General features: G+C 37.6%; 1 protein-coding gene across 1 annotated transcript in view; it reads right to left on the reverse strand.

The window, feature by feature from the left end:
* The window catches only part of CCDC7 (coiled-coil domain containing 7), a 304,496-nt gene that overhangs the window by 41,904 nt on the left and 239,127 nt on the right, over positions 1–23,465 (reverse strand). The window contains exons 45-50 of the mRNA XM_069547384.1: positions 16,671–16,796; positions 14,002–14,097; positions 13,068–13,301; positions 12,051–12,177; positions 3,432–3,568; positions 1,807–2,013 (exon numbers count right to left, since the gene is read on the reverse strand). Of these exons, the coding sequence (XP_069403485.1) occupies positions 13,282–13,301; positions 14,002–14,097; positions 16,671–16,796 (242 nt within the window). The 3' untranslated portion in view covers positions 1,807–2,013; positions 3,432–3,568; positions 12,051–12,177; positions 13,068–13,281. The remainder of the gene's footprint in view (positions 1–1,806; positions 2,014–3,431; positions 3,569–12,050; positions 12,178–13,067; positions 13,302–14,001; positions 14,098–16,670; positions 16,797–23,465) is intronic.

The following is a 23,465-nucleotide window of genomic DNA, read 5'->3' on the forward strand; positions in this document are numbered from 1 at the left end:
CAGTGCATCTCAGAGTCATTCAGGCCAATCAGGAAACCAGATTAAAAACTGTTCATTAGCAGAGTCATGGGTAAGGCAGAAATGGATTGACTCTGAAAGTGAAAGTCGCTCAGTCGTGTCCGACTCTTTGCAACGCCATGGAATTCTCCAGGTCAGAATACTGGAGTGGGTAGCCTTTCCCTTCTCCAGGGGATCTTCTCAACCCAGGGATCAAACCCAGGTCTCCCACATGGCTGGCGGATTCTTCACCAGCTGAGCCACCAGGGAAACCCATGAAACTATAAATAGAATTGTAATAAATAGAAACTGCAGCATAATATATAAGAAATAAAAGAGAAATAAGCCATAATGACTCATTTGAAAAGACCTTGATGCTAGAAAAGATTGAAGGTAGGAGGAGAAGGGGACGACAGAGGATAAGTTGGTTGGATGGCATCACCAACTCAACGGACATGAGTTTGAGTAAACTCCTGGAGTTGGTGATGGATAGGGAGCCCTCGTGTGCTGCAGTCCATGGGGTGACAAAGAGTAGGACATGACTGAGCGACTGAACTGAACTGAAACCATAATGTAATAGCTGTTACAAAAATGATAACTGGAGGGAAAAAAAGTGGCATCAAAACAGGTCATTTAAAAGACACACATTTGAAAGAATAGGCAAAAGTTGACACAGAAGAAAAGATGGAATGCAAGATACTGGGATGGTCTAGTAATTTAATATAACACTTTTATCCATTACTGGAGAAAACTCAAAACAAGAACCTTACAGACTAGGACAAAATATTTGCAAACAATGTGACCAAAAAAGGCTTAATTTTCAAAATATACAAACAGCTCATACATCTCAATACTAAAAAAAAACCAAAACAAAACAAAAAAAAACCCCAAGCAACACAATCAGAAAATGGGCAGAAGATCTAATAGACATTTCTCCAAAGAAGACATAACAGATGGCCAATAGGCACATGAAAAGATGTTCAACATCGCTAATTATTACAGATATGCAGATCAAAACTACAAAGAGATATCAGACATTATGCCAGTGAGAATGACCATTATAAAAAACCCCACAAACAATAAATACTGGAGAGGATGTGGAGAAAAGGGATCCCTCCTACACTGTTGGGAATGTAAATTAGTGCAGTCACTTTTGAAAACAGTATGGAGGTTCCTTTAAAAACTAAATATAGAACTACTATATGACCCAGCAATCCCACTCCTAGGCATATATCCAGAAAGGAGGAAAACTAATTTGAAAAGGGCTGTGTGTGTATATGACTGAATCACTTTGATGTTTACCTGAAACTAACACAATATTGTAAATCAACCATACTTCAATAAAAATTAATCTCAGTATATGGATTTTTTTAAATACATGATTTTAAAAAGCATTTTGAGAGTGACATTAGCCAGATGGCTGACTAGGAGAACATCCACTTTTAACACCACATAGCAACAGTAATTTGGCAGTTATCCATGGACAATAGTGCCTTTGTGGGATCCGGGGAGGAACTTGTGAACTTTAGGGGAGCTCAAGACCAAGAAAGGCAATTTTGTTTTGTGCACTCAGGTGGCAAGCTAGCCAACTGTGGTCCTTGCTACAGACCTGGACTTGTTCTGCAAACAGTACATCCACCAAGGGTCTAGGAGGAGTCACACCTATCTGCTGTGGGTAGCAGGCCCTCCAACCTTGGTCTGGCTATGGACACTGTGTCAGCCTGTTATTTGGCTCCAGTCCCTTTCACCTGAAGAGCAGGTCTGATCCTGCCAGCCCAGGAATCTGCTGGGAGTCATGCCTGCCCATACCTGCAGCAGCAGCCATATGATCTGGCTCCAGTCACATGCAACTATAGTACCAGAGCAAATCCCATCATCTCGATATCCAAGCAGAGAAGGTCTTCACAAGCCAAACACACCCACTTCTGTGAGAATTTAGCACACCACAGATGTGGCTTTAGCAAATGTGGCTTTATAAATCAGTCAGGAAAATGATGGTTCTTTTAGTAGATGGAACTGGAAAAAAAAAGACTCATAATATGGAGAAAAACAATATGGGTTCCCTATAGTATGTCACATACCAAAATGACTTCTCATGGAGTAAAGTTCAAAACATGAAAAACAAAAGTATAAAATTAATATAAATCAATTTAAAAGATACTTTCATACCTTTTCTAAGGCCCCTAAACCTAAATCATAACAGAATAATTAATATATTTCACTGTATCAAAAACAAAGATTTCCGATCAACTGGATGATATGGATCTAGTTAATGGCATAGGTGGCTGAAAATATTGGCAACATTTAAAATCAGTAAGATAAACATCTAGACTATGTAAGGAACCTCTGGCACAACACAAATAGATAATATATCAAACCTCTCCTTAGAATGGAATGCCTAAATTACTAAAAAGGTACATGGATAAAAATATATATGAAAGGAAATTGTTTAAAGATGATGACAATTAGAAAAATACAATTTGGAATAATGAAATGCCACTTTATGCTCAACTGACTTGGACAGATTAGGAAGCCTGGTCACATCACGCGTTAGTGAGTGGCTGACTGATGGGCCCCTTCATGTACTGCCACTGAAAGCGCAAACTAGTGCCGCTGCTTTGGGACAGTTGAGTAGTGTTTCAGGAAAACAAATTATACCCTAGCCTGGAAATCTCACTCGTGTGGGTATTCACCCTGCAGACATGGAAAAGGCATGTGGTTACAAATAATTGGATCCTATTGTGCAAGGGAACTGGATGATTAGAGCATTAGAATGAGATGCATCAGTGAGAAACAGTGGCTCCGACATACTTCCAACTACAGACTACTGCTTAAAAAACTAACGCTGTTGAAAAGAAAAAAGCAGGAGATCTACAGTAGCACATTATTTATGCAAACTTAAACTACTTCCATAAAAAAAGACATGACATTTTTTTCAAACTTCAAATTTATCTAAAGACACATTAAACCCATTACAGTGAACGCCTGTAGCTGAGTAGCAAAGAAGTGGCAAAAGGATAGGGACAAACGTAATAATGTAGAAATAAGAGAGGGAACTTGAATAAACTAGTGATGATAACACACCACAATTTAGTAGTATGATTAGTTCATCTCTATCTCCCTTAGTTTACCCACAAACAATAAAAAGCAAGATCAGAAGTATATACATTCACAATTCATTCAAGGAAAAGTCACTCAGTGTTGAATTTTTATCTTTCTGAGTACAGAACAACACTGACCATTTAAGGTTACTGTTTTATGTAAAATTTTAATATTAAAATTAATGAAATCTAGTGATAGGTAGAAAATTTGGTGATATCTCTGAATTCACATCAGTTTATTATGCTGCTATTTAAAATATTTTTAACTAAAATTTAAGAAAATAAGTTGCTAAAATTAAGTGAGCCAGAAATGAAGTTTTGTAATACTCTTACCTGAATGTGACTCTGCTCTATATTTCCTCTGGAAAACAAATTTATAAATTCTTCTACAAGTTTAGAGTCTTTGTTCCTCTAGAATATTTTAACGCTTGTTAGATTTCCATTTGTTTCTAAACAAATTAGCAAATTACCTTGAAAAAATTATAATTAGAAAACAATGTAAACCTTTTTCACAGGTAAAATATTCACAACATAAAAATCAATCATTTTAACTATTTTTAAGTGTACAGTCTGTGTTCTATGAGTCTGTTTTGTAAATAATTTAATTTGTATCATTTTTTAATATTCCAAATATATCTGATATCATATGGTATTTATCTCTGTCTGTTTGACTTACTTCATTCCATATAGATATTCTCTTGCTTTAGAGAAATCAGTTGATAGACTTGTGGGGGTTCTTTTGTAACTAACTCTTTGTTTTTCTCATGCTGTCTTTAGTATCCTCTGCTTAACTTTTGCCATTTTAATTATAATATGTCTTAGTGTAGACCTGTTTGGGTTCATCTTATTTGAGACCCTCTGTGCTTCCTATACATGGATATCTGATCTGTTTCCTTCTTTAGGTTTGGGAAGTTTTTAGGCATAGTTTCTTCAAACACATTTTCAATCCCCTTTTCCCTTTCTTCTGGGAGTCTATCGGTCTGAACAAGCTTATAGTTATCAAAGGGGAAAGCTTGGGATGGGCTTGTGGGGAGGGATAAATTAAGAGTTTTGGATTAGATACAAACTACTATATATAAAATAGATAAATAACAATTCTCTACTGTATAGCACAGGGAACTATATTCAGTGTCTTAAACTAAAATGGAAAAGAGTATGGACAAGCATATATACACACACACCTACATATAACTGAATCACTTTGCTATACACCAGAAACTAACCATTGTAAATCAACAATGATTAAATATTTTAAATAAAATTTTAAAGTGTTATACATAGATATGTATACTATACAAACTTATGCATTCATAAATTCTATATGTAATTCACCTTTCTATACACATAGTCCGTTAACATTTGTTTCCCTCACTAGATTTTGAGTTGATGAAATGACAATTAGTTTACCCTTGTAAACCTAACAACACTGTGCCTGGACATAATAAATACTAAAGTTTTAATTGAATGAATAAATAAATGGAAAACAACATAATCTGTTTTTCTGTACAAATTCTTAAATATAGAATTTACTGTTCATACAAATACTCTCTGGGTGATTACTGAAAAAGTGATTTTACATACATACATACATACATGTTGCAAAAATAGTATGATTTCCTAACATACTCATTACCCTGAGGTTTATTCTAGACTTTCCATCTTGCTTATCTATAGCTTCTTTCTCCAACAGTGAGAAATTTGAGAAATTTGGCTTTCACTCTCCATCAATGTTAATAACCATTTCTGACACTGAAAGACTTCTTAGAATTAAGACAGTGAGGCCACCGTAACTGGATATACATAAGTAGAGGCCAAATGATCATCTTTCAAATATTAAGTTGTGAAAGTAATTCTACAAGGAGAACAATTAAATGTTGTTTATGATTTGTTACAAGTCATGCTCTAAAATCTAGGGTTGTTTAGAGAAATATACTCTACAAAATGAAGGTGGATGAAGTAGGATAAAATGTTATCCCCCCCCTACATCTCACATTCAGGTTTCACATTTATCAAATTAGTGATATTTGATACCAACAAATTAGTGTTGATGGAGTGTATGTGTGTCAATACACATAAATGTTTAATAAAGACTTAATACATATATATCTGTATATAAAATATATAAATCTGTGTATCACTGAGAGACACAAAAATGTGACAATGAAAATACTTTGCCTCTATCTTGGGTCCACAATGACTATATACTGAGCTCCTATGGGTTAAAGATTAAATTCTTACATGCAAATATTTAAATACCTATTTACATTTTTTCACTAAATCAGTAGCCTATCAATATAAGCATGTTTTGAAATGGTATACTAATTCTGGATTTTGGAAGAAAATCTAAGTATATGAGTATTGTTTCATTTCTGTTTTGAAATGAAATTGAAAGATAAGGAACCAAAATTTTAGTAATAATATTTAGAAATATTAGTAGCTGATAAAAATATTCAAAAAATAAATAAAAGAAACCTTCACATAAAAAGAGGCACTTGATTAGGTAATAAACAGTCATGAAAATACAGCCATGAAAATTCATCCATCTCAGGGCCAAAGAGAAAGCAAGGCAACAATAAAGATACTGGATTACTAACTCATTTTTTTCCTCTTATTCTTTTCAATGTTCCTTTAAAAATTAATACCAATTAAACTTGATACTAATAACATTCCTATACAGAATAAATTCTTTGAATTTACAAATAATATCTTTTTTAGTTTAGTTAAAAGCTAACAGTATGATTTGTAGTCTAAGTTTAATAAATATTATATAAAGACTTTGTTCTGATCTCTTCAATGAATTTTCAGTTTAATATAAAAAACTACAGCAAGATTTTTTTCTAAATTAATTTCCTCTAACTGGAAGTGTAACAAAGGTATGGAGGTGACTTTTTTCTACATAGTATCATAAAGAATAGATTTGCAAATAGTTGACACAAATAATTAAGACATTATCAAAGCACGTGGAGGAAAGATTTCATTTAATTGCTTTTACACCACACCAGAAGGCATTGCAGGGACATGAACGAATTGAAGCAAGGTAGAATTTCGACCGACAGATCCTTTCTTAACATCAGCAACAGCGGCTATGATCTTAAAAGAGTTTCAAATGTGTTCCAGATGGTAAAGAAGAGTTCTGAAAATAAACCAAGTTACTATATTTTTCATTTAATTGAACCTCTAATATACACATAAGCATTTCTTTCAGTTTTGTATATTTCTCATCATTAGAGTAAATTTTACGCTAGTTGCATAGCATTTTTCAAAATATTATCTGGAGCTTTTGGTTTTCAAAATCAATGATCTTTGTCTCAATGCTGGAAATTTTATTTCAGCTGAACATTGACAAAAAACTTCCTCCTTAAGCAAAATTTAGTTGGGTTTCTCTAAGCCTTCTTTTCAACTAGGCTTCATGCTTGGCCCTGTCCTTGGTCTGCCTTCAGCAAGAAGACTGCTAGGCTTATTAAGCAGGAATCCCCAACACTTGATGCCGCCTCTTAGTAATGTCACATCTACTTATTCACTCACTCACTCTGCTCACTGGCTATAAATCTCAGCTGTTTCTGCTATATTTGGAGTTGAGTTCAACCTTCCTCCCCTATCACAATAGTTTCAAATAGTTTTCATTACCATTTTAAACAAATGTCAGAATAATTTTTTTAAACACCATTGTAAAGCTGGGTATTATGGACTATGACCTTGTAATGGGATATAAGCGCTCAGTTACTCATTTGCGTCTGACTCTCTGTGGGCCCATGGACTGTAGCCCACCAGGCTACTCTGTCCATGGAATTTTTCAGGCAAGTATACTGGAGTGGGTTGCCATTTCATTTTCCTAAATGGGATATATACTAGAGATGAAAATCCTGGGCTTTATATACAGTTCCGTTTTATGGGTTCCCCTCTCTTTGCTTCTAATGTGCTCTACAATCTTGAACAATTTAAATGAGCTTCTGTCCTTGATCCTTGATGAATACATGCTCTGAACTGATAGACTTAACCTATGGGACCATATGAACACAAGAGTCGTTCATACATAGCTCTACCACTCTGACCCATCCCCAAACTGAAAGGTCTGGGAATCTTATCCTCCTAAGACAGGAATTACGCTTGTGCTTTGCAGAACTGAGCATGTTGACTGCGGGCACACAGCCCATAGCTTTCCATCTGCAACTCAGTCACCTGACTGGCTGTCAGGAAAGTGATAGAAGGGTAGGAAAGATATGGGAGAGAGAACAGTCACAATGCTTTTTCTCTTCCCAGTCTGTGGGTTCAGAGAGAGCAGTCTATGTCTCAGTGAAATGCTTGGTTATGGGTTTCTGCCATTCAGTTAAAGCAGTGATAGACTTCAAAGTGTTGGGCAGCTGCATGCACCAGGATTTCACTCAAGAAGCTATCAATACCCTTATTCACTGGCCCAGTGATTCAGCCATTTTTGTCAAAAATTCAAATCCTGTAAATTACAGTTACACCCTCTTGCTTTTTCTTTTTCAGTCATCCTTCGGATGTTGGCAATTTGATCGCTGGTTCCTCTGCCTTTTCTAAAACCAGCTTGAACATCTGGAAGTTCACGGTTCACGTACGGTTGAAGCCTGGCTTGAAGAATTTTGAGCATTACTTTACTAGCGTGTGAGATGAGTGCAATTGTGCAGTAGTCTGAGCACTTTTGGGCATTGCCTTTCTTTGTGACTGGAATGAAAACTGACCTTTTCCAGTTCTGTGGCCACTGCTGAGTTTTCCAAATTTACTGGCATACTGAGTGCAGCACTTTCACAGCATCATATTTTAGGATTTGAAATAGCTCCACTGGAATTCCATCACCTCCACTAGCTTTGTTCATAGTGATGCTTCCTAAGGCCCCCATGACTTCACATTCCAGGATGACTGGCTCTAGGTGAGTGATCACACCATCATGATTATCTGGGTTGTGAAGATCTTTTTTGTATACTTCTTCTGTGTAGCCTTGCCACTTCTTCTTAATATCTCCTGCTTCTGTTAGGTCCATACCATTTCTGTCCTTTATTTTGCCCATCTTTGCATGAAATGTTCCCTTGGTATCTCTGATTTTGTTGAAGAGATCTCTAGTCTTTCCCATTCTATTGTTTTCCTCTTTTTCTTTGCACTGATCACAGAGGAAGGCTTTCTTTCCTCTACTTGCTATTTTTTGGAACTCTGCATTCAAATGGGTATATCTTTCCTTTTCTCCTTTGCCTTTTGCTTCTCTTCTTTTCATAGCTGTTTTTAAGGCCTCCTCAGACAACCATTTTGCCTTTCTTTTTATTGGGGATGGTCTTAATCACTGCCTCCTGTACAAAGTCATGAATCTCCATGCATAGTTCTTCAGGCACTCTGTCATCAGATCTAATCCCTTGAATCTATTTGTCACTTCCACTGTATAGGCATAAGGGATTTGATTTAGGTCATACCTGAATGATCTAATGGCTTTCCCTACTTTCTTCAATTTAAGTCTGAATTTGCCAATAAGGAGTTCATGGTCTGAGCCACAGTCAGCTCTCGGTCTTGTTTTTGCTGACTGTATAGAGCTTCTCCATCTTTGGCTACAAAGAATATAATCAATCTGATTTTGGTATTGACCATCTTGTGATGTCCATGTATAGAGCCTTCTCTTGTGTTGTTAGAAGATCAAATTGCCAGCATCTGTTGGATCACTGAAAAGGCAAGAGAGTTCCAGAAAAACATCTACTTCTGCTTTATTGAATACACCAAAGCCTTTGACTATGTGGATCACAACAAGCTGGAAAATTCTTAAAGGGATGGGAATACCAGACCACCTGACCTACCTCCTGAAAAATCTGTATGGAGGTCAAGAAGCAACAGTTAGAACTGGACATGGAACAACAGACTGGTTCCAATGGGAAAAGGAGTATGTCAAGGCTGTATATTGTTACCCTGCTTATTTAACTTATATGCAGAGTACATCATGAGAAATGTTGGGCTAGAAGAAGCACAAGCTGGAATCAAGAGTGCTGGGAGAAATACAAATAACCTCAGACATGCATATGACACCACCCTCAGGGAAGAAAGCGAAGAAGAACTAAAGAGCCTCTTGATGAAAGTGGAAGAGGAGAGTGAAAAGGTTGTCTTAAAACTCAGCATTCAGAAAACTAAGTAAGATCATGGCATCCAGTCCCATCACTTCATGGCAAATAGATGGGGAAACAGTGGAAACAGTGGCTATTTTTTTGGGCTCCAAAATCACTGCAGATGGTGACTGTAGCCATGAAATTAAAAGACGCTTACTTCTTGGAAGGAAAGTTATGACCAACCTAGACAGCACATTAAAAATCAGACACATCACTTTACCAACAAAGGTCTGTCTGGTCAAGGCTATGATTTTTCCAGTAGTCGTGTATGGATGTGAGAGTTGGACTATGAAGAAGGCTGAGTGCTGAAGAATTGATGCTTTTGAACTGCGGTGTTGGAGAAGACTCTTGAGAGTCCCTTGGACTGCAAGGAGATCCAACCAGTCCATCCTAAAGGAGATCAGTCCTGAATATTCATTGGAAGGACTGATGTTGAAGCTGAAACTCCAATACTTTGGCTACCTGATGTGAAGAGCTGACTCATTTAAAAAGACCCTGATGCTGGGAAAGATTGAGGGCAGGAGGAGAAGGGGACAATACAGGATGAGATGGTTGGATGGCATCACTGACTCAACAGACATGAGTTTGAGTGAACTCCAGGAGTTGGTGATGGACAGGGAGGTCTCTGTGCTGCAGTCCATGGGGTCGCAAAGAGTCAGACATAACAGAACAAACGAACTGATTGAACTGAATGTCCACACCCTATTTAAAAAGTCCATTTTATTTGCCACTGCGGTGTTCATTGACCTACAGAAGAACAAAATATATTGAGAACTGTTTTCTAAATCAGAAAACAAAATCACATGATTCCCTTGCCTCAGGAATATAATTGTGTAATCAACTAGTGTCTAGGAACCTTGAAGTGAATATACTCTTTGTACCTGAAATCATTGCCCTGTGCAAAAATTTAGCCACCCATATACAGAGGGGGGAAGTATATTCCTCAAACCATGCCCCCCAAAAGTAAAGTAATCTCATGTTTGTCTTGAAAATTAAAATAAGGATTTTTGCCTCTCATTAAATACTAAGTTATCAAACAGTTATATTTGGATTACTATCTGCTCCTATTGATCTCTAATCTCCTGGACCAGCTAGCTCTATGATACATTTTGGAACTAAATGTTTAGGAACTAACGACTTGACTTCAATTAGAGATTGTGACAAACAGAAAATGAAATGCTGGAGATACTCTTACCAACTGAATAAGCTTCAACAGCATTTTTATGAACATAAAATTACTCTTCTACTACCTTATGGGCAGAGTGTGTTTATAAAGTTGATATTCTAAGTTACATAAGAAAACAGACCTCACATTAACCTTTGGTTTAGGCAGTCCAGATCTGTCTTTAGAAGCACCATTTTTAGACTAACCATAGCAAAAAATGTATTCAAAAGACCAGAGAAATACTCTCTTGAGCCTTTTTCAGCTTACTTACAGCATTAATACGATCTCTAGTAAGTTTTTAAGTTTTGAGTGAATCACAATAAAAATCAAAGGAATTATTGAATTTCTAGAGGTTGTTAGATATTCATTCTCATAAGGGCACCCTGACTGCTCATTATCTGACTCTAAGATGAGACTTGCCTTAAGTCTGAAGGCAAACAAAGCCTTCCAGCAGCTGTAGATCCTTTGCTTTTGCCCACTAATCCTGGCCTAATTTGAGCTATTCAGAGTCTGTAGTTGAAACTGACATTGCTGCTCAATGTTAAGGGCCATCCTGCCATCCTAAGAAGCATCACATCTTATCCAATGGCTCTGCTGAAATACTATTCCTGCTCTTACTTCTCCCAGGAGATATGTTTAGTTGTACCTATCATTAATCAGCAAAAAGGTTTCATATATGTCACCTTATGGAGAACTCACTGCTTTTCCAAGTCCTGATTGTTTTTTGGATCATTCATGAGTTGTGCTGTCCAATATAGAAGCCACAAACCACATATGGCTATTTAGATTTAAACTAATTAAAAGCAAATAAAATAAAAAGTCTAGATTCTCAGATATACTAACCACATTTCAAGAGCTCAACAGCTGCATATGGCTCATAGCTTGCATACTGGAGAGCACAGACACAGAACACTTCACTATCACAAGAAATTCTCTTGGGGAGTGCTGTGGAGGTCAAGTCACGATCGCCATGAACAACATGGTTTGGGAGAAGGAAAATTTACGTGGATCCAATACAGACTGAATCTATTCTTTGGGTACCCCTTTTCCAGAGCTACAAGATCCAGATTAAAAACAAAACAGCCACAACCATTTGTGTATGGACTGAGGGATTCATTGATTTCTTTTATATCATCAGATAATAAGCATCACAGTTCTCAGCTCCGGCTGTACAGTATAATTAGTAGCTTTTAAAGTACCTTGCTGCTGCTGCTGCTGCTAAGTCATTTCAGTTGTGTCCAACCCTGTGTGACCCCATAGATGGCAGCCCTCCAGGCTCCCCCATTCCTGGGTTTCTCTAGGCAAGAATCCTGGAGTGGATTGCCATTTCCTTCTCCAATGCATGAAAGTGAAAAGTCACCTTAGGTGAATTCTATTTTGCAGACAAGCTTGAAAAGCACTGATTTAGCACATATATCAGCTCATCTAATCAAATGATTGCATAATTAATGAATAAATTATATTCATTATTATATGGATAGTCCACAGAAGCAAACTGAGAGGCTAGACTGGGTTCAGCAATCACCACTCATGGGGGCAGGATGCTATGCTGAACTTATGTTGGAAAAATAATTTTGCATTGCTCACATTCCAATTTTTGGCAGCTTGCAACAATTCTACTCATTTCTGCATAATTCTCTCTGAAATCTTCACAAAAATTATTAATACACATAATTTCTATGTTACCTCTTGGATCTTTCTCAGTTTCAGAGAATAATTAATTAGTGAAGAATTACTCCATTTATCTTCTCTTGATTGATATTTTATGCTCAGTTCATGATTTCTTCTTGCCATATAAGTTGTACATTTTTTACTACAGTATAAAATATAAATAATATCTTTATAGTGAGGAGTTATAGAAGATAGCTGCTATTTCATTCATTTTATTCCACTTTATATTGTTTTTGTAGAAATCCAATTTCCTTATTAAGTATTGATACAAAACAGAACTCCAAAATACTTAGGTCAATACTACTCATTGTTCAAATTCTTGCTGGAGAAATACAGTAACATTTAAGGCACAAAAGGATTATATAGAAGTTTAAATACCTGTGTCAGTAATAATCCAGATTGGATTTAAGGTTATTTCATCCAATAATATTTATGCTTTCCAGGGCACAGTAAAAAAGTGGTTAAAAATACTATCCTAATTATTATTCAAGTTGCTAATAACATTATTACTTGTAATATTATATGTAATATTATATTAATATTATAATTAATATTATATGGTAAGATTGCTATTAACAATGTTATTAACTTTTGTTGGCAAGAAGCACATTTTAAAATTCTGTCACTTGTATTTTGTGGAATTATAAACTCCACAGAATATACTGCAACACATATCAACTAGGTTCTTACCATGAAAGCCTAAGTCGCTCAGTCGTGTCCGACTCTTTGCGACCCCATGGACTATACAGCCCATGGCATTCTCCAGGCTGGAACACTGGAGTGGGCAGCCTTTCCCTTCTCCAGGGGATCTTCCCAATCCAGGGATCCAACCCAGGTCCCCTGCACTGTAGGTGGATTCTTTACAAGCTGAGCCACGAGGCACTTGCTTTTACTTCCTCTCTTTTTTGAAGTTGGTTGTGCAGTGTTAAAACATGACTATTTCAAATTAGGGGAATATTTTCATTATTTGATATTTAAAGGACAACCATAACTTTTCCAAAATTAGAAAACAGAAAATTCACTAAAACTCACCTGCTGCCAGTCAAGGTCCTCCATGATCTGGGCCTACCCTGTTAATTCAGGGTCTTTCTCAGTATTGTTCAATAAACACCATTCACTCAAGGCAATGTTATTTTCATAAGGCTTCCACTCCTGCAATTTCATTGCTGTCTCCATAAGTTTGCTCATGTTATTTATTTTGCCCAGAATTAATTTATTTTCAGAAGTATGGGTGGAGTGGAGATCTTCAGGCAGTGGTATATGGTACTTTAAAGGAAAATTGTTGTGTGATTAAAAAAATAGTTCTATTTAATTTCATTGTACTTGATATAATTTTTATTATATGTGACATCATGAAAAATAGACTATTGTATATGAAATTAACAGTGGAAATAGAAAAGGAGTACATAAATCTACCTATGTTTCTATAGAAATGGTTCTCCAATTTTACCCTGCATCAGAACACCCAGAGAACTTGTTAAACAAATTAAGGGACTTAACCCCACAGCTTTTATTTCAGTAGGTCTGGAGTGAGGGCCAAGGATTTGCATTTCTAAATAAGTTCCTAGTTAATGCCCTGGCTGCTAGTCCAGGGACCACACTTTGAGAAGCATTTATACAGGAATCAAAAAAGTTACAGTTCACTAGAATATTGTTTTTTGGAATACATACAACGTATATGCTTAACATATATGTGGTTCTTCAAAAAATCAGTCAGTTTTAAATGAGAAGTGAATGTCTGAGCTGCAAAAGAAAGGAACCAAAAGAAATCAGCATCAGGAAAGAAATAGTGACAATTCCTTTTAGGTGAAAGACTTAACTCTGAGCTGATGGAGGCAAGACAGGATTATGAAATATCTATTACATCCAATGATGTTTGTTGCAACACTGTTATAAACAGTGTTTGGAAACAATCAAAGTCCCCATTTAACAGAGGCCTAGTTAAGTGACATACCATTACTTTTACCTTTATAGATAGGTTTTCTAGTTGTAGCAGTCACAGTGGGCAGAGGCTCTTCATGTTCAATTTTCTTTTTATTTAAGGTTGATTTTTTTTGATGCCCTAAAAAAAATGAGGATGGTGTTATAACCTAGAAATAACCTCATTTAAACTTTGAAAAAATTAAAATAAATCTTACTAATCTACTTCTTAAGTACAGCTTCTGTATATTTTTTTCAATATTTTAGATAAAGCAGCTTTACTAACATAAATATTGTCTAATTTTTCCTTGGTGGGTATTTGACCACCTGCCATTGCAGGAGACATAAGAGATGAAAGTTCCCTGGGTCAGAAAGGTCACCTGGAGGAGGGCACAGCAACCCACTCCAGCATTCTTGCCTGGAGAATCCCAAGGACAGATGAGCCTGGTGGGCTACAGTCCACAGGGTTGCAAAGAGTCAGACACAACTGAAACAACTTAGCATGTAAGCATAAACAGTTGCACTCATTTTGCATGCTAGTAAGGTTACATTCAAAATCCTTCAAGCTAGGCTTCAGCAGTATGTGAACTGAGAACTTCCAGATGTACAAGCTGGGTTTAGAAAAGGCAGAGGAATCAGAGATCAAATTGCCAACATTTGTTGGATCATAGAGAAAGCAAAGGAATTATAGAAAAACATCCACTTCTGCTTCCTTGACTGTGCTGCCAAAGCCTTTGACTCATTGGAAACGATTCTGATGCTGGGAAAGATTGAAGGCAAAAGAAGAGGGCAGCAGAGGATGAGATGGTTAGATAGCATCACCAACTTAATGGATATGAATTTGAGCAAACTCTGGGAGATAGTGAAGGACAGGGAAGCCTAGCGTGCTACAATCCATGGGGTTGCAGAGTCAGACTTGACTTAGTGACTGAATAACAACAATAACAACAAACATAAACAGTAAGAGTGTGAATCAAGAAAAAAATAATAAAAAACTGTAAAAATGTTAAAGAGGTTTTTTTTTTTTTAAATGGTAGGTCAGCAAAAAAATTCAAGCAATTAAATAAATAATCAAGTAAAGTTTTTCTCTCTCTATGAAACAGTGTCTTCATTTTCTAACAAAGAAGTTTGTATTCCTACAGTAAAAAATCTAGTGCTAGAATAGAAGGAAAGTGAGAGTGAAAGTTGCTCAGTCGTGTCCAACTCTTTGTGACCTCATGGAGTGTACAGTCCATGGAATTCTCCAGACCAGAATACTGGAGTGGGTAGCCTTTCCCTTCTCCAGGGGATCTTCCCAACCCAGGGAATGAACCCAGGTCTCCCGCATTACAGGCAGATTCTTTACCAGCTGAGCCATAAGGGAAACCCAAGAATACTGGAATGGGTAGCCTATCCCTTCTCCAGGGGATTTTCCCGACCCAGGAATCAAACCAGGGTCTCCTGCATTGCAGGCGGGTTCTTTACCAACTGAGCTATGAGGAAGCCCACAATGGAAGGAGAGAAACTAAAAAACACTGTTTCAAAGATACATATTTTGAGCACTGTTTAAAAACAAAACTATGTAATAATGAAAACAGTTTCAAAATGGTCACTTGGAGAAAAATAAAAAGCAGAATGCGGCACATTTAGATGCTACTCTCAAAGTTAGTAGAAAAAAATTGCATTGATGTGCTTAGTTTCTACAATATATATCTTGCATGATTATAAATACCACTGGAGTAATGGATAAGAAATAGGGTCTGTAAATTAGTTCTTAGACATGAATGGATTAGACAGTTGGCAGATGGTAATGGAGGAAGAAAAATGAACATATTATTTATCATCCTTCACACTTACCCTCACATTGACTCTTTCTATTGACCCTGCTTAGTGAAAAAAAGTGAAGTTGCTCAGTTATGTCTGACTCTTTGCAACCCCATGGACTGTAGCCTACCAGGCTTCTCTGTCCATGGAATTTTCCAGGCAATAGGTACTGGAGTGGGTTGCCATTTCCTTCTCCAGGGGATCTTTCTGACCCAGGGATCAAACCTGGGTCTCCCACATTGCAGGCAGACGCTTTACCATCTGAGCTATCAGGGAAGCTCATTGACCCTGCTTGGGACTGATAAAAAGAGGAATATTTAAATATAAGGAAGAGGATTATAAGATGCATTTATCTCAGTCATCCGTAGGAAAGGAATGTTGAAAAAAATGAAATAATGTTGAAAAAAATAATGGGAGTTCCAATTTAGTAATGGTAGGTAAAGGAGCCACGCCAGAGACACCACTCATCCACTAAGAATGCATATATGTCAGATGAACTTACTTTAGCATTTATTTTCACTTATTTCTGTTAAGCTGGTTATATGACTAAGGCTAGTACAATCTGGTGGAGAAGGCAATGGCACCCCACTCCAGTACTCCTGCCTGGAAAATCCCGTGGATGGAGGAGCCTGGAAGGCTGCAGTCCATGGGGTTGCTGAGGGTTGGACATGACTGAGCGAATTCACTTTCACTTTTCACTTTTATGCATTGGAGAAGGAAATGGCAACCCACTCCAATGTTCTTGCCTGGAGAATCCCAGGGATGGGGGAGCCTGGTGGGCTGCTGTCTATGGGGTCACACAGAGTTGGACACGACTGAGGTGACTTAGTAGTACAATCTGGAAATTTACATATAATCAAACCTTTATTCATTAAAAACATCACATTGTACAATAAAAATATTATGAATTACCTGAATACTCTTTATTTAGTGAAGGAAAATTGATGGCTTTATTAAAACCTGGCCCAGTCTTAGATGTTCTATGAAGTACTTTTGGGGGTTCAGTCATGTAAGATGAAAAGTCCTCAAAAGATGCATCTAGAAATATTTAGAAAATGTTAGCTGTGAGATGGATCATATTCATAACTATTTTTATTTTTAATACACAGTAAGTTGTCAATAAAAATAAAGAAGTTTATATAATGAAAATTAATTTTTTGAGAACATTAACTCAATTAGAATTATAAAGATATATATTTAGAAGATTAGTTTGGAGATCAGAGCTAAATGAAAGAAGCAAGTCACAAAAAGCCTCATTATAATAGAGACAGGAATTAGATAAGTTGATGCTTAGGACTGGGGGAATATGAGGATTAGAGTACACAAGTAGTGGAATCATATTTTCAAAGTGCTGAAAGCAAGAATTCACAATCATGAATTTCATAACTAGAAAAACTATCATTCAAATATAAAGATGAAACAAACCATACCCAGATTAAAACAAACAAACAAACAAAAAAACCCAAGAGATTTTGTTTTTATACTACCAGCCATGTCTTAAAAGAAATACTAAAGGGAATCAGTTCAGTTCAGCTACTCAGTCATGTCTGACAATTTGGGACCCCATGGACTGCAGCAGGCCAGTCCTCCCTGTCCATCACCAACTCACAGAGTTTACTCAAATTCCTGTCTGTTGAGTCAGTGATGCCATCCAACCATCTCATCCTCTGTCGTCCCCTTCTACTCCTGCCTTCAAACTTTCCCAGCATCAGAGTCTTTTCCAATGAGTTAGTTCTTCCCATCAGGTGGCCAAAGTATTGCAGTTTCAGCTTCAGCATCAGTCCTTCCAATCAATATATAGGACTGATTTCCTTTAGAATGGACTGGTTGGATCTCCTGGCAGTCCAAGGGACTCTCAAGAGTCTTCTCTAACACCACAGTTCAAAAGCATCAATTCTTGGGCACTCAGCTTTCTTTATAGTCCAACTCTCACATCCATATTGGAAAAACCATAGCTTTGACTAGACAGACCTTTGTTGGTAAAGTAATGTCTCCAATTTTTAATACGCTGTCTAGGTTGGTCATAACTTATTCCAAGGAGCAAGTGTCTTTTAATTTCATGGCTACAGTCACCATTAACAGTGATTTTGGAGGTCAAAAAATAAAGTCTGTCACTATTTCCCTATTTATTTGCCATGAAGTGATGAGACCAGATGCCATGATATTAGTTTTCTGAATGTTGAGGTTTATGACAACATTTTAACTCTCCTCTTTCACTCTCATCAAGAGGCTTTTTAGTTCTTTGTTTTCTGCTAAAAGGGTGGTGTCATCTGCATATCTGAGGTTATTGATATTTCTCCCGGCAATCTTGATTCCAGCTTGTACTTCATCCAGCCCGTTTCTCAAGATGTTCTGCATATAAGTTAAATAAGCAGGGTGACAATATACAGCCTTGATGTAATCCTTTTCCTATTTGGAACCAGTCTGTTTTTTCATGTCCAGTTGTAACTGTTGCATCCTGACCTGCATACAGATTTCTCAAGAGGCAGGTCAGGTGGTCTGGTATTCTCATCTCTTTCAGAATTTTACACAGTTTCTTGTGATCCACACAGTCAAAGGCTTTTGTGTAGTCAATAAAGAGAAGTAGATGTTTTTCTGGAACTCTCTTGCTTTTTCGATGATCCAACAAATGTTGGCAATTTGATCTCTGGTTCCTCTGCCTTTTCGAAATCGAGGTTGAACATTTGGAAGTTCACGGTTCACATACGGTTGAAACCTGGCTTGGAGAATTTTGAGCATTACTTTACTAGTGTGTGAGATGAGTGCAATTGTGTGGCAGTATGAGCACTATTTGGCATTGACTTTCTTTGTGAATGGAATGAAAACTGACCTTTTCCAGTCCTGTACTGCTGAGTTTTCCAAATTTACTGGCATACTGAGTGCAGCACTTTCACAGCATCATCTTTTAAGATTTGAAATAGCTCAACTGGAATTCCATCACCTTCACTAGCTTTGTTTGTAGTGATGCTTCCTAAGGCCCCCATGACTTCACATTCCAGGATGTCTGGCTCTAGGTGAGTGATCATACCATCGTGGTTACCTGGGTCATGATCTTTTTCATATAGTTCTTCTGTGTATTCCTGCCACCTCTTTTTAATATCTTCTGCTTCTGTTAGGTCCATACCATTTCTGTCCTTTATTTGGCCCATCTTTGCATGAAATTTCCCTTGGTATCTCTAATTTTGTTGAAGAGATCTCTAGTCTTTCCCATTCTGTTGTTTTCCTCTATTTCTTTGCACTGATCACTGAGGAAGGCTTTCTTACCTCTCCTTGCTATTCTTTGGAACTCTGCATTCAAATGGGTGTATCTTTCCTTTTCTCCTTTGCCTTTTGCTTCTCTTCTTTTCACAGCTGTTTGTAAGTCCTCCTCAGACAACCATTTTATGTTTTTGCATTTTTTTTTTTAACCTTGGGGATGGTCTTGATCCCTGCCTCCAGTACAATGTCACGAACCTCCATGCATAGTTCATCAGGCACTCTATCTATCAGATCTAGTCCCTTGAATCTATTTGTCATTTCTACTATATAGGCATAAGGGATTTGATTTAGGTCATACCTGAATGGTCTAGTGGTTTTCCCTACTTTCTTCAATTTAAGTCTGAATTTGGCAATAAGGAGTTCACGATCTGAGCCACAGTCAGCTCCCAGTCTTTTTTTTTTTGCTGACTGTATAGAGCTTCTCCATCTTTGGCTGCAAAGAATACCATCAATCTGATTTTGGTGTTGACCATTTGGTGATGTCCACATGTAGAATCTTTTCTTGTTTTGGTGGAAGAGGATGTTTGCTCTGACCAGTGGGTTCTCTTGGCAAAATTCTATTAGTCTTTGCCCTGCTTCATCTGTATTCCAAGGCCAAATTTGCCTATTAGTCCAAAGTAGGAAGTCCCCTATAATGAAAATAACATTTTGGGGGGGGGCGTTAGTTCTAGAACGTCTTGTAGGTTGTCATAGAACAGTTTAGCTTCTTCAGCATTACTGGTTGGGGCATAGAAGCTGGTTGGATTACTGTGATATTGAATGGTCTGCCTTGGAAACAAGTTTTTGAGATACACCTAAGTACTGCATTTCAGACCTTTTTGTTGATTATTAGGGCTTTCTTCTAAGAAAAGAAGAAATCTAAGAAATCTCCCATTTCTTCTAAGGGATTCTTGCCCACAGTAGTAGACATAACGGTCATCTGAGTTAAATTCACTCATTCCAGTCCATTTTAGTTTGCTGATTCCTAAAATGTTTACATTTACTCTTGCCATCTCCTGTTTGACCACTTCCAATTTGCCTTGATCCATGGACCTAACATTCCAGGTTCCTATGCAATATTGCTCTTTACAGTATCGAACTTTACTTCTGTCAGCAGTCACATCCACAACTGTATGTTGTTCTTACTTTGGCTCCATCTCTTCATTCTTTCTGGAGTTATTTCTCCACTGATCTCCATTAGCATATTGGGCACCTACCGACCTGGGGAGTTCCTCTTTCAGTGTCCTGTCTTTTTGCCTTTTCATACTGTTCATGGGGTTCTCAAGGCAAGAATACTTAAATGGTTTGCCATTCTCTTCTCCAGTGGACCATGTTTTGTCAGAACTTTCCACCATGACCCGTCCATGGGTGGCCCTACACGGCATGGCTCATAGTTTCATTGAGTTAGACAAGGCTGTGGTCCATGTGATCAGATTGGTTAGTTTTCTGTGATTGTGGTTTTCAGTCTGTCTGCCCTTTGATGGAGAACAATAAGAGGCTTATGGAAACTTTCTGATGGGAGAGATTGACTGAGAGGGAAACTAAAGGGAATATTTTAGGCTGAAACAAAAAACAACAGAAGGTAACTCAAATCCACATGAAGAAATAAAAAAGTACCTTAAAGGTAATTATATAGGTAAATATAAATGACAATATACATTTCTACCTCTTCTTCAAGTAACTGATTAAGAAGACTACATCATAAAACTGTACTGCTGGACATATAAAATAAAACAATTTTATTTCTATATAAGTGCACACAATAATCCAAAAACTTAATTAAGGGAACAGTTTTATTTGTGAAAGCATCAAAAATAATAAAATAGTAATAAATTCCACAGAGGGGAATAGCTTATAGTAAATCTTAAAAAACATTGCTGAAGGAAATTAAAGAAATCTAAATAAATAAACTCAGTGTCAACAGATTAGCTAAATAGTATTCCTCTGTGTGTGTATGTGTATATATATATGAACACTGTAAAACTGAAAAAAAGAGTATGTCAAGGCTGTACATTGTCATCCTGCTTGTTTAACTTATATGCAGAGTATATCATGTGACATGCTGGGCTGGATGACTCACAAGCTGGAATCAAGACTGCTGGGAAAAATATCAACAACCTTAGATATGCAGACGTTATCACTCTAATGGCAAAAAGTGAAGAGGAACTAAAGAGCCTCTTGATGAAAGTGGAAGAGGAGAGTGAAAGAACTGGCTTAAAATTCAACATTCATAAAACAATGATCATGGCATCAAGTCTCATCACTTCATGGCAAATAGATGGGGAAAAAGTGGAAACAATGACAGATTTTATTTTCTTGGATTTCAGAAGTGCTGCACTCAGTAAGCCAGTAAATATGGAAAACTCAGCAGTGGCCACAGGACTGGAAAAGGTCAGTTTTCATTCCAATTCCAAAGATGGGCCATTGTAAAGAATGTTCAAACTATCACACAACTGTACTCATTTCACATGCTAGCAAGGCAATGCTGTAAATCCTTCAAGCTAGGCTTCAACAGTACATGAACTGAGAACTTCCAGATATATAAGCTGGGTTTAGAAAAGGCAGAGGAACCAGTGATCAAATTACCAACATCTGCTGGATCATAGAAAAAGCAAGAGAATTCCAGAAAAACATCTACTTCTGCTTCCTTGACTATGCTAAAGCCTTTGACTGTGTGGATTAGAACAAACTGAAAAATTCTTAAAGAGGTGGGAATACCAGACCACCTTACCTACCTCCTGAGAAACCCATATGCAGGTCAAGAAGCAACAGAACAGGACATGGAACAACAGACTGGTTCAAAATTGGGAAAAAGAGTATGTCAAGGCTGTATGTTGCCATTGTGCTTATTTAACTTATATGCAGAGTACATCATGTGACATGCCCGGCTGGATGAATCACAAGCTGGAATCAAGACTGGCGGGAGAAATATCAACAACGTCAGATATGCAGATGACACCACCCAAATGGCAGAAAGCAAAGAGGAAATAAAGAGCCTCTTGATGGGGGGGTGAAAGCAAGTTAAAAAGCTGGCTTAAAACTCAGCATTCAAAAAACAAAGATCATGGCATCTGGCCCTATGACTTCATGGCAAATAGATGGGGAAACAATGGAAACAGTGACAGACTTTCTTTTCTTGGGCTCCAAAATCATTGCAGATGGTTACTGCAGGTATGAAACTAAAAGTCGCTTGCTCCTTGGAAGAAAACTCATGACAAACCTAGACAGTGTATTAAAAAGCAGACACATCACTTTGCCTACAAAGGTCCATATAGTCAAACTACGGTTTTTCCAGCAGTCATGTACAGATGTGAGAGATGAACCATGAAAAGTTTGACAGCTGAAGAATCTATGCTTTTGAACTGTGGTGCTGGAGAAGACTCCTTAGAGTTCCTCGAACTGCAAGGAGATGCAACCAGTCAATCCTAAAGGAAATCAACCCTGAATATTCATTAGAAGGACTGATGCTGAAGTGGAAGTGCCAGTACTTTGGCTACCTGATATGAAGAGCCAACTCACTGGAAAAGACCCTGATGCTGGGAAAGATTGAGGGCAGGAGAAGAAGGGGACAATAGAGGATGACATGGTTGGATTGCATCACTGAGTCAATGGATATGAGTCTGAGCAAACTTAGGGCGATAGTGAAGGTCTGAGAGGCCTGGTAGGGTGCAGTTCATAGCGTCGCAGAGTCAGACTCAGTGACTGATCAATATATATGAAATAAAAGTTATTTTAAATTCTTTATTGGGTAAATTACAGATCTCCATGTCTTTGGGGTTGGTTTCTGGAAGATTATTGTGATCTTTTGGTAGTATCACATTGCCTTGATTCTTTGTGTTCCTTGGGCTTTAGTGTGTTGTCTTCACATCTGAAGCAGCAGTCCCGTCCTTCAGACTTTCTACTGCCTTCAGGGCAGAAGTGCTTTCCATCAGCCCTGTTAGAGACCTGGAGGTTTTCTCAGACCTTGAGTGGATACACCTGCTCACATTTCTTGCTCCCTCTTGTGGCAGAATTAAGTTTGTATATCATCTCTGGATTCTGCAATGCACCAGGTCCAATGCTGATAACCTCCCTTGTGTTTCTCTAAAGTGGTGCTACATTTCAAGTTTCTGGTTTCTCTCTGCTCCACAGACACTGGCTTGCTTTAGGAAAGTGCTCCATAGCTGTCCAACAAAGACTGCTCTGGCTGCCACACTCTGGAGCATCCACAGGGAGTTGGCTGCAGAATGAGGGCATGTGGATGAGGCATGCCTGACCCTGGGGGAGCTACAGGCCAGCTGGGGGTATCTGCAGGTGAGGCTCTCCCAGAAAGTTCATAGGTGGGCTTTCTGATGGAGTTCACAGCGTAGTCAGAAGGAAACCAATTCCTTTAATGCTCTCCAAAAATCTTATCTGCCTCTCTCCTGACCTCATATTGTCCTGTAACTTAGTGGTCTGAATGCTACAGGAGAGAAATGAGTCTTTTTGGCT

Source organism: Ovis canadensis, chromosome 13 (assembly GCF_042477335.2).
Source record: "Ovis canadensis isolate MfBH-ARS-UI-01 breed Bighorn chromosome 13, ARS-UI_OviCan_v2, whole genome shotgun sequence".
Lineage (NCBI taxonomy): Eukaryota > Metazoa > Chordata > Mammalia > Artiodactyla > Bovidae > Ovis > Ovis canadensis.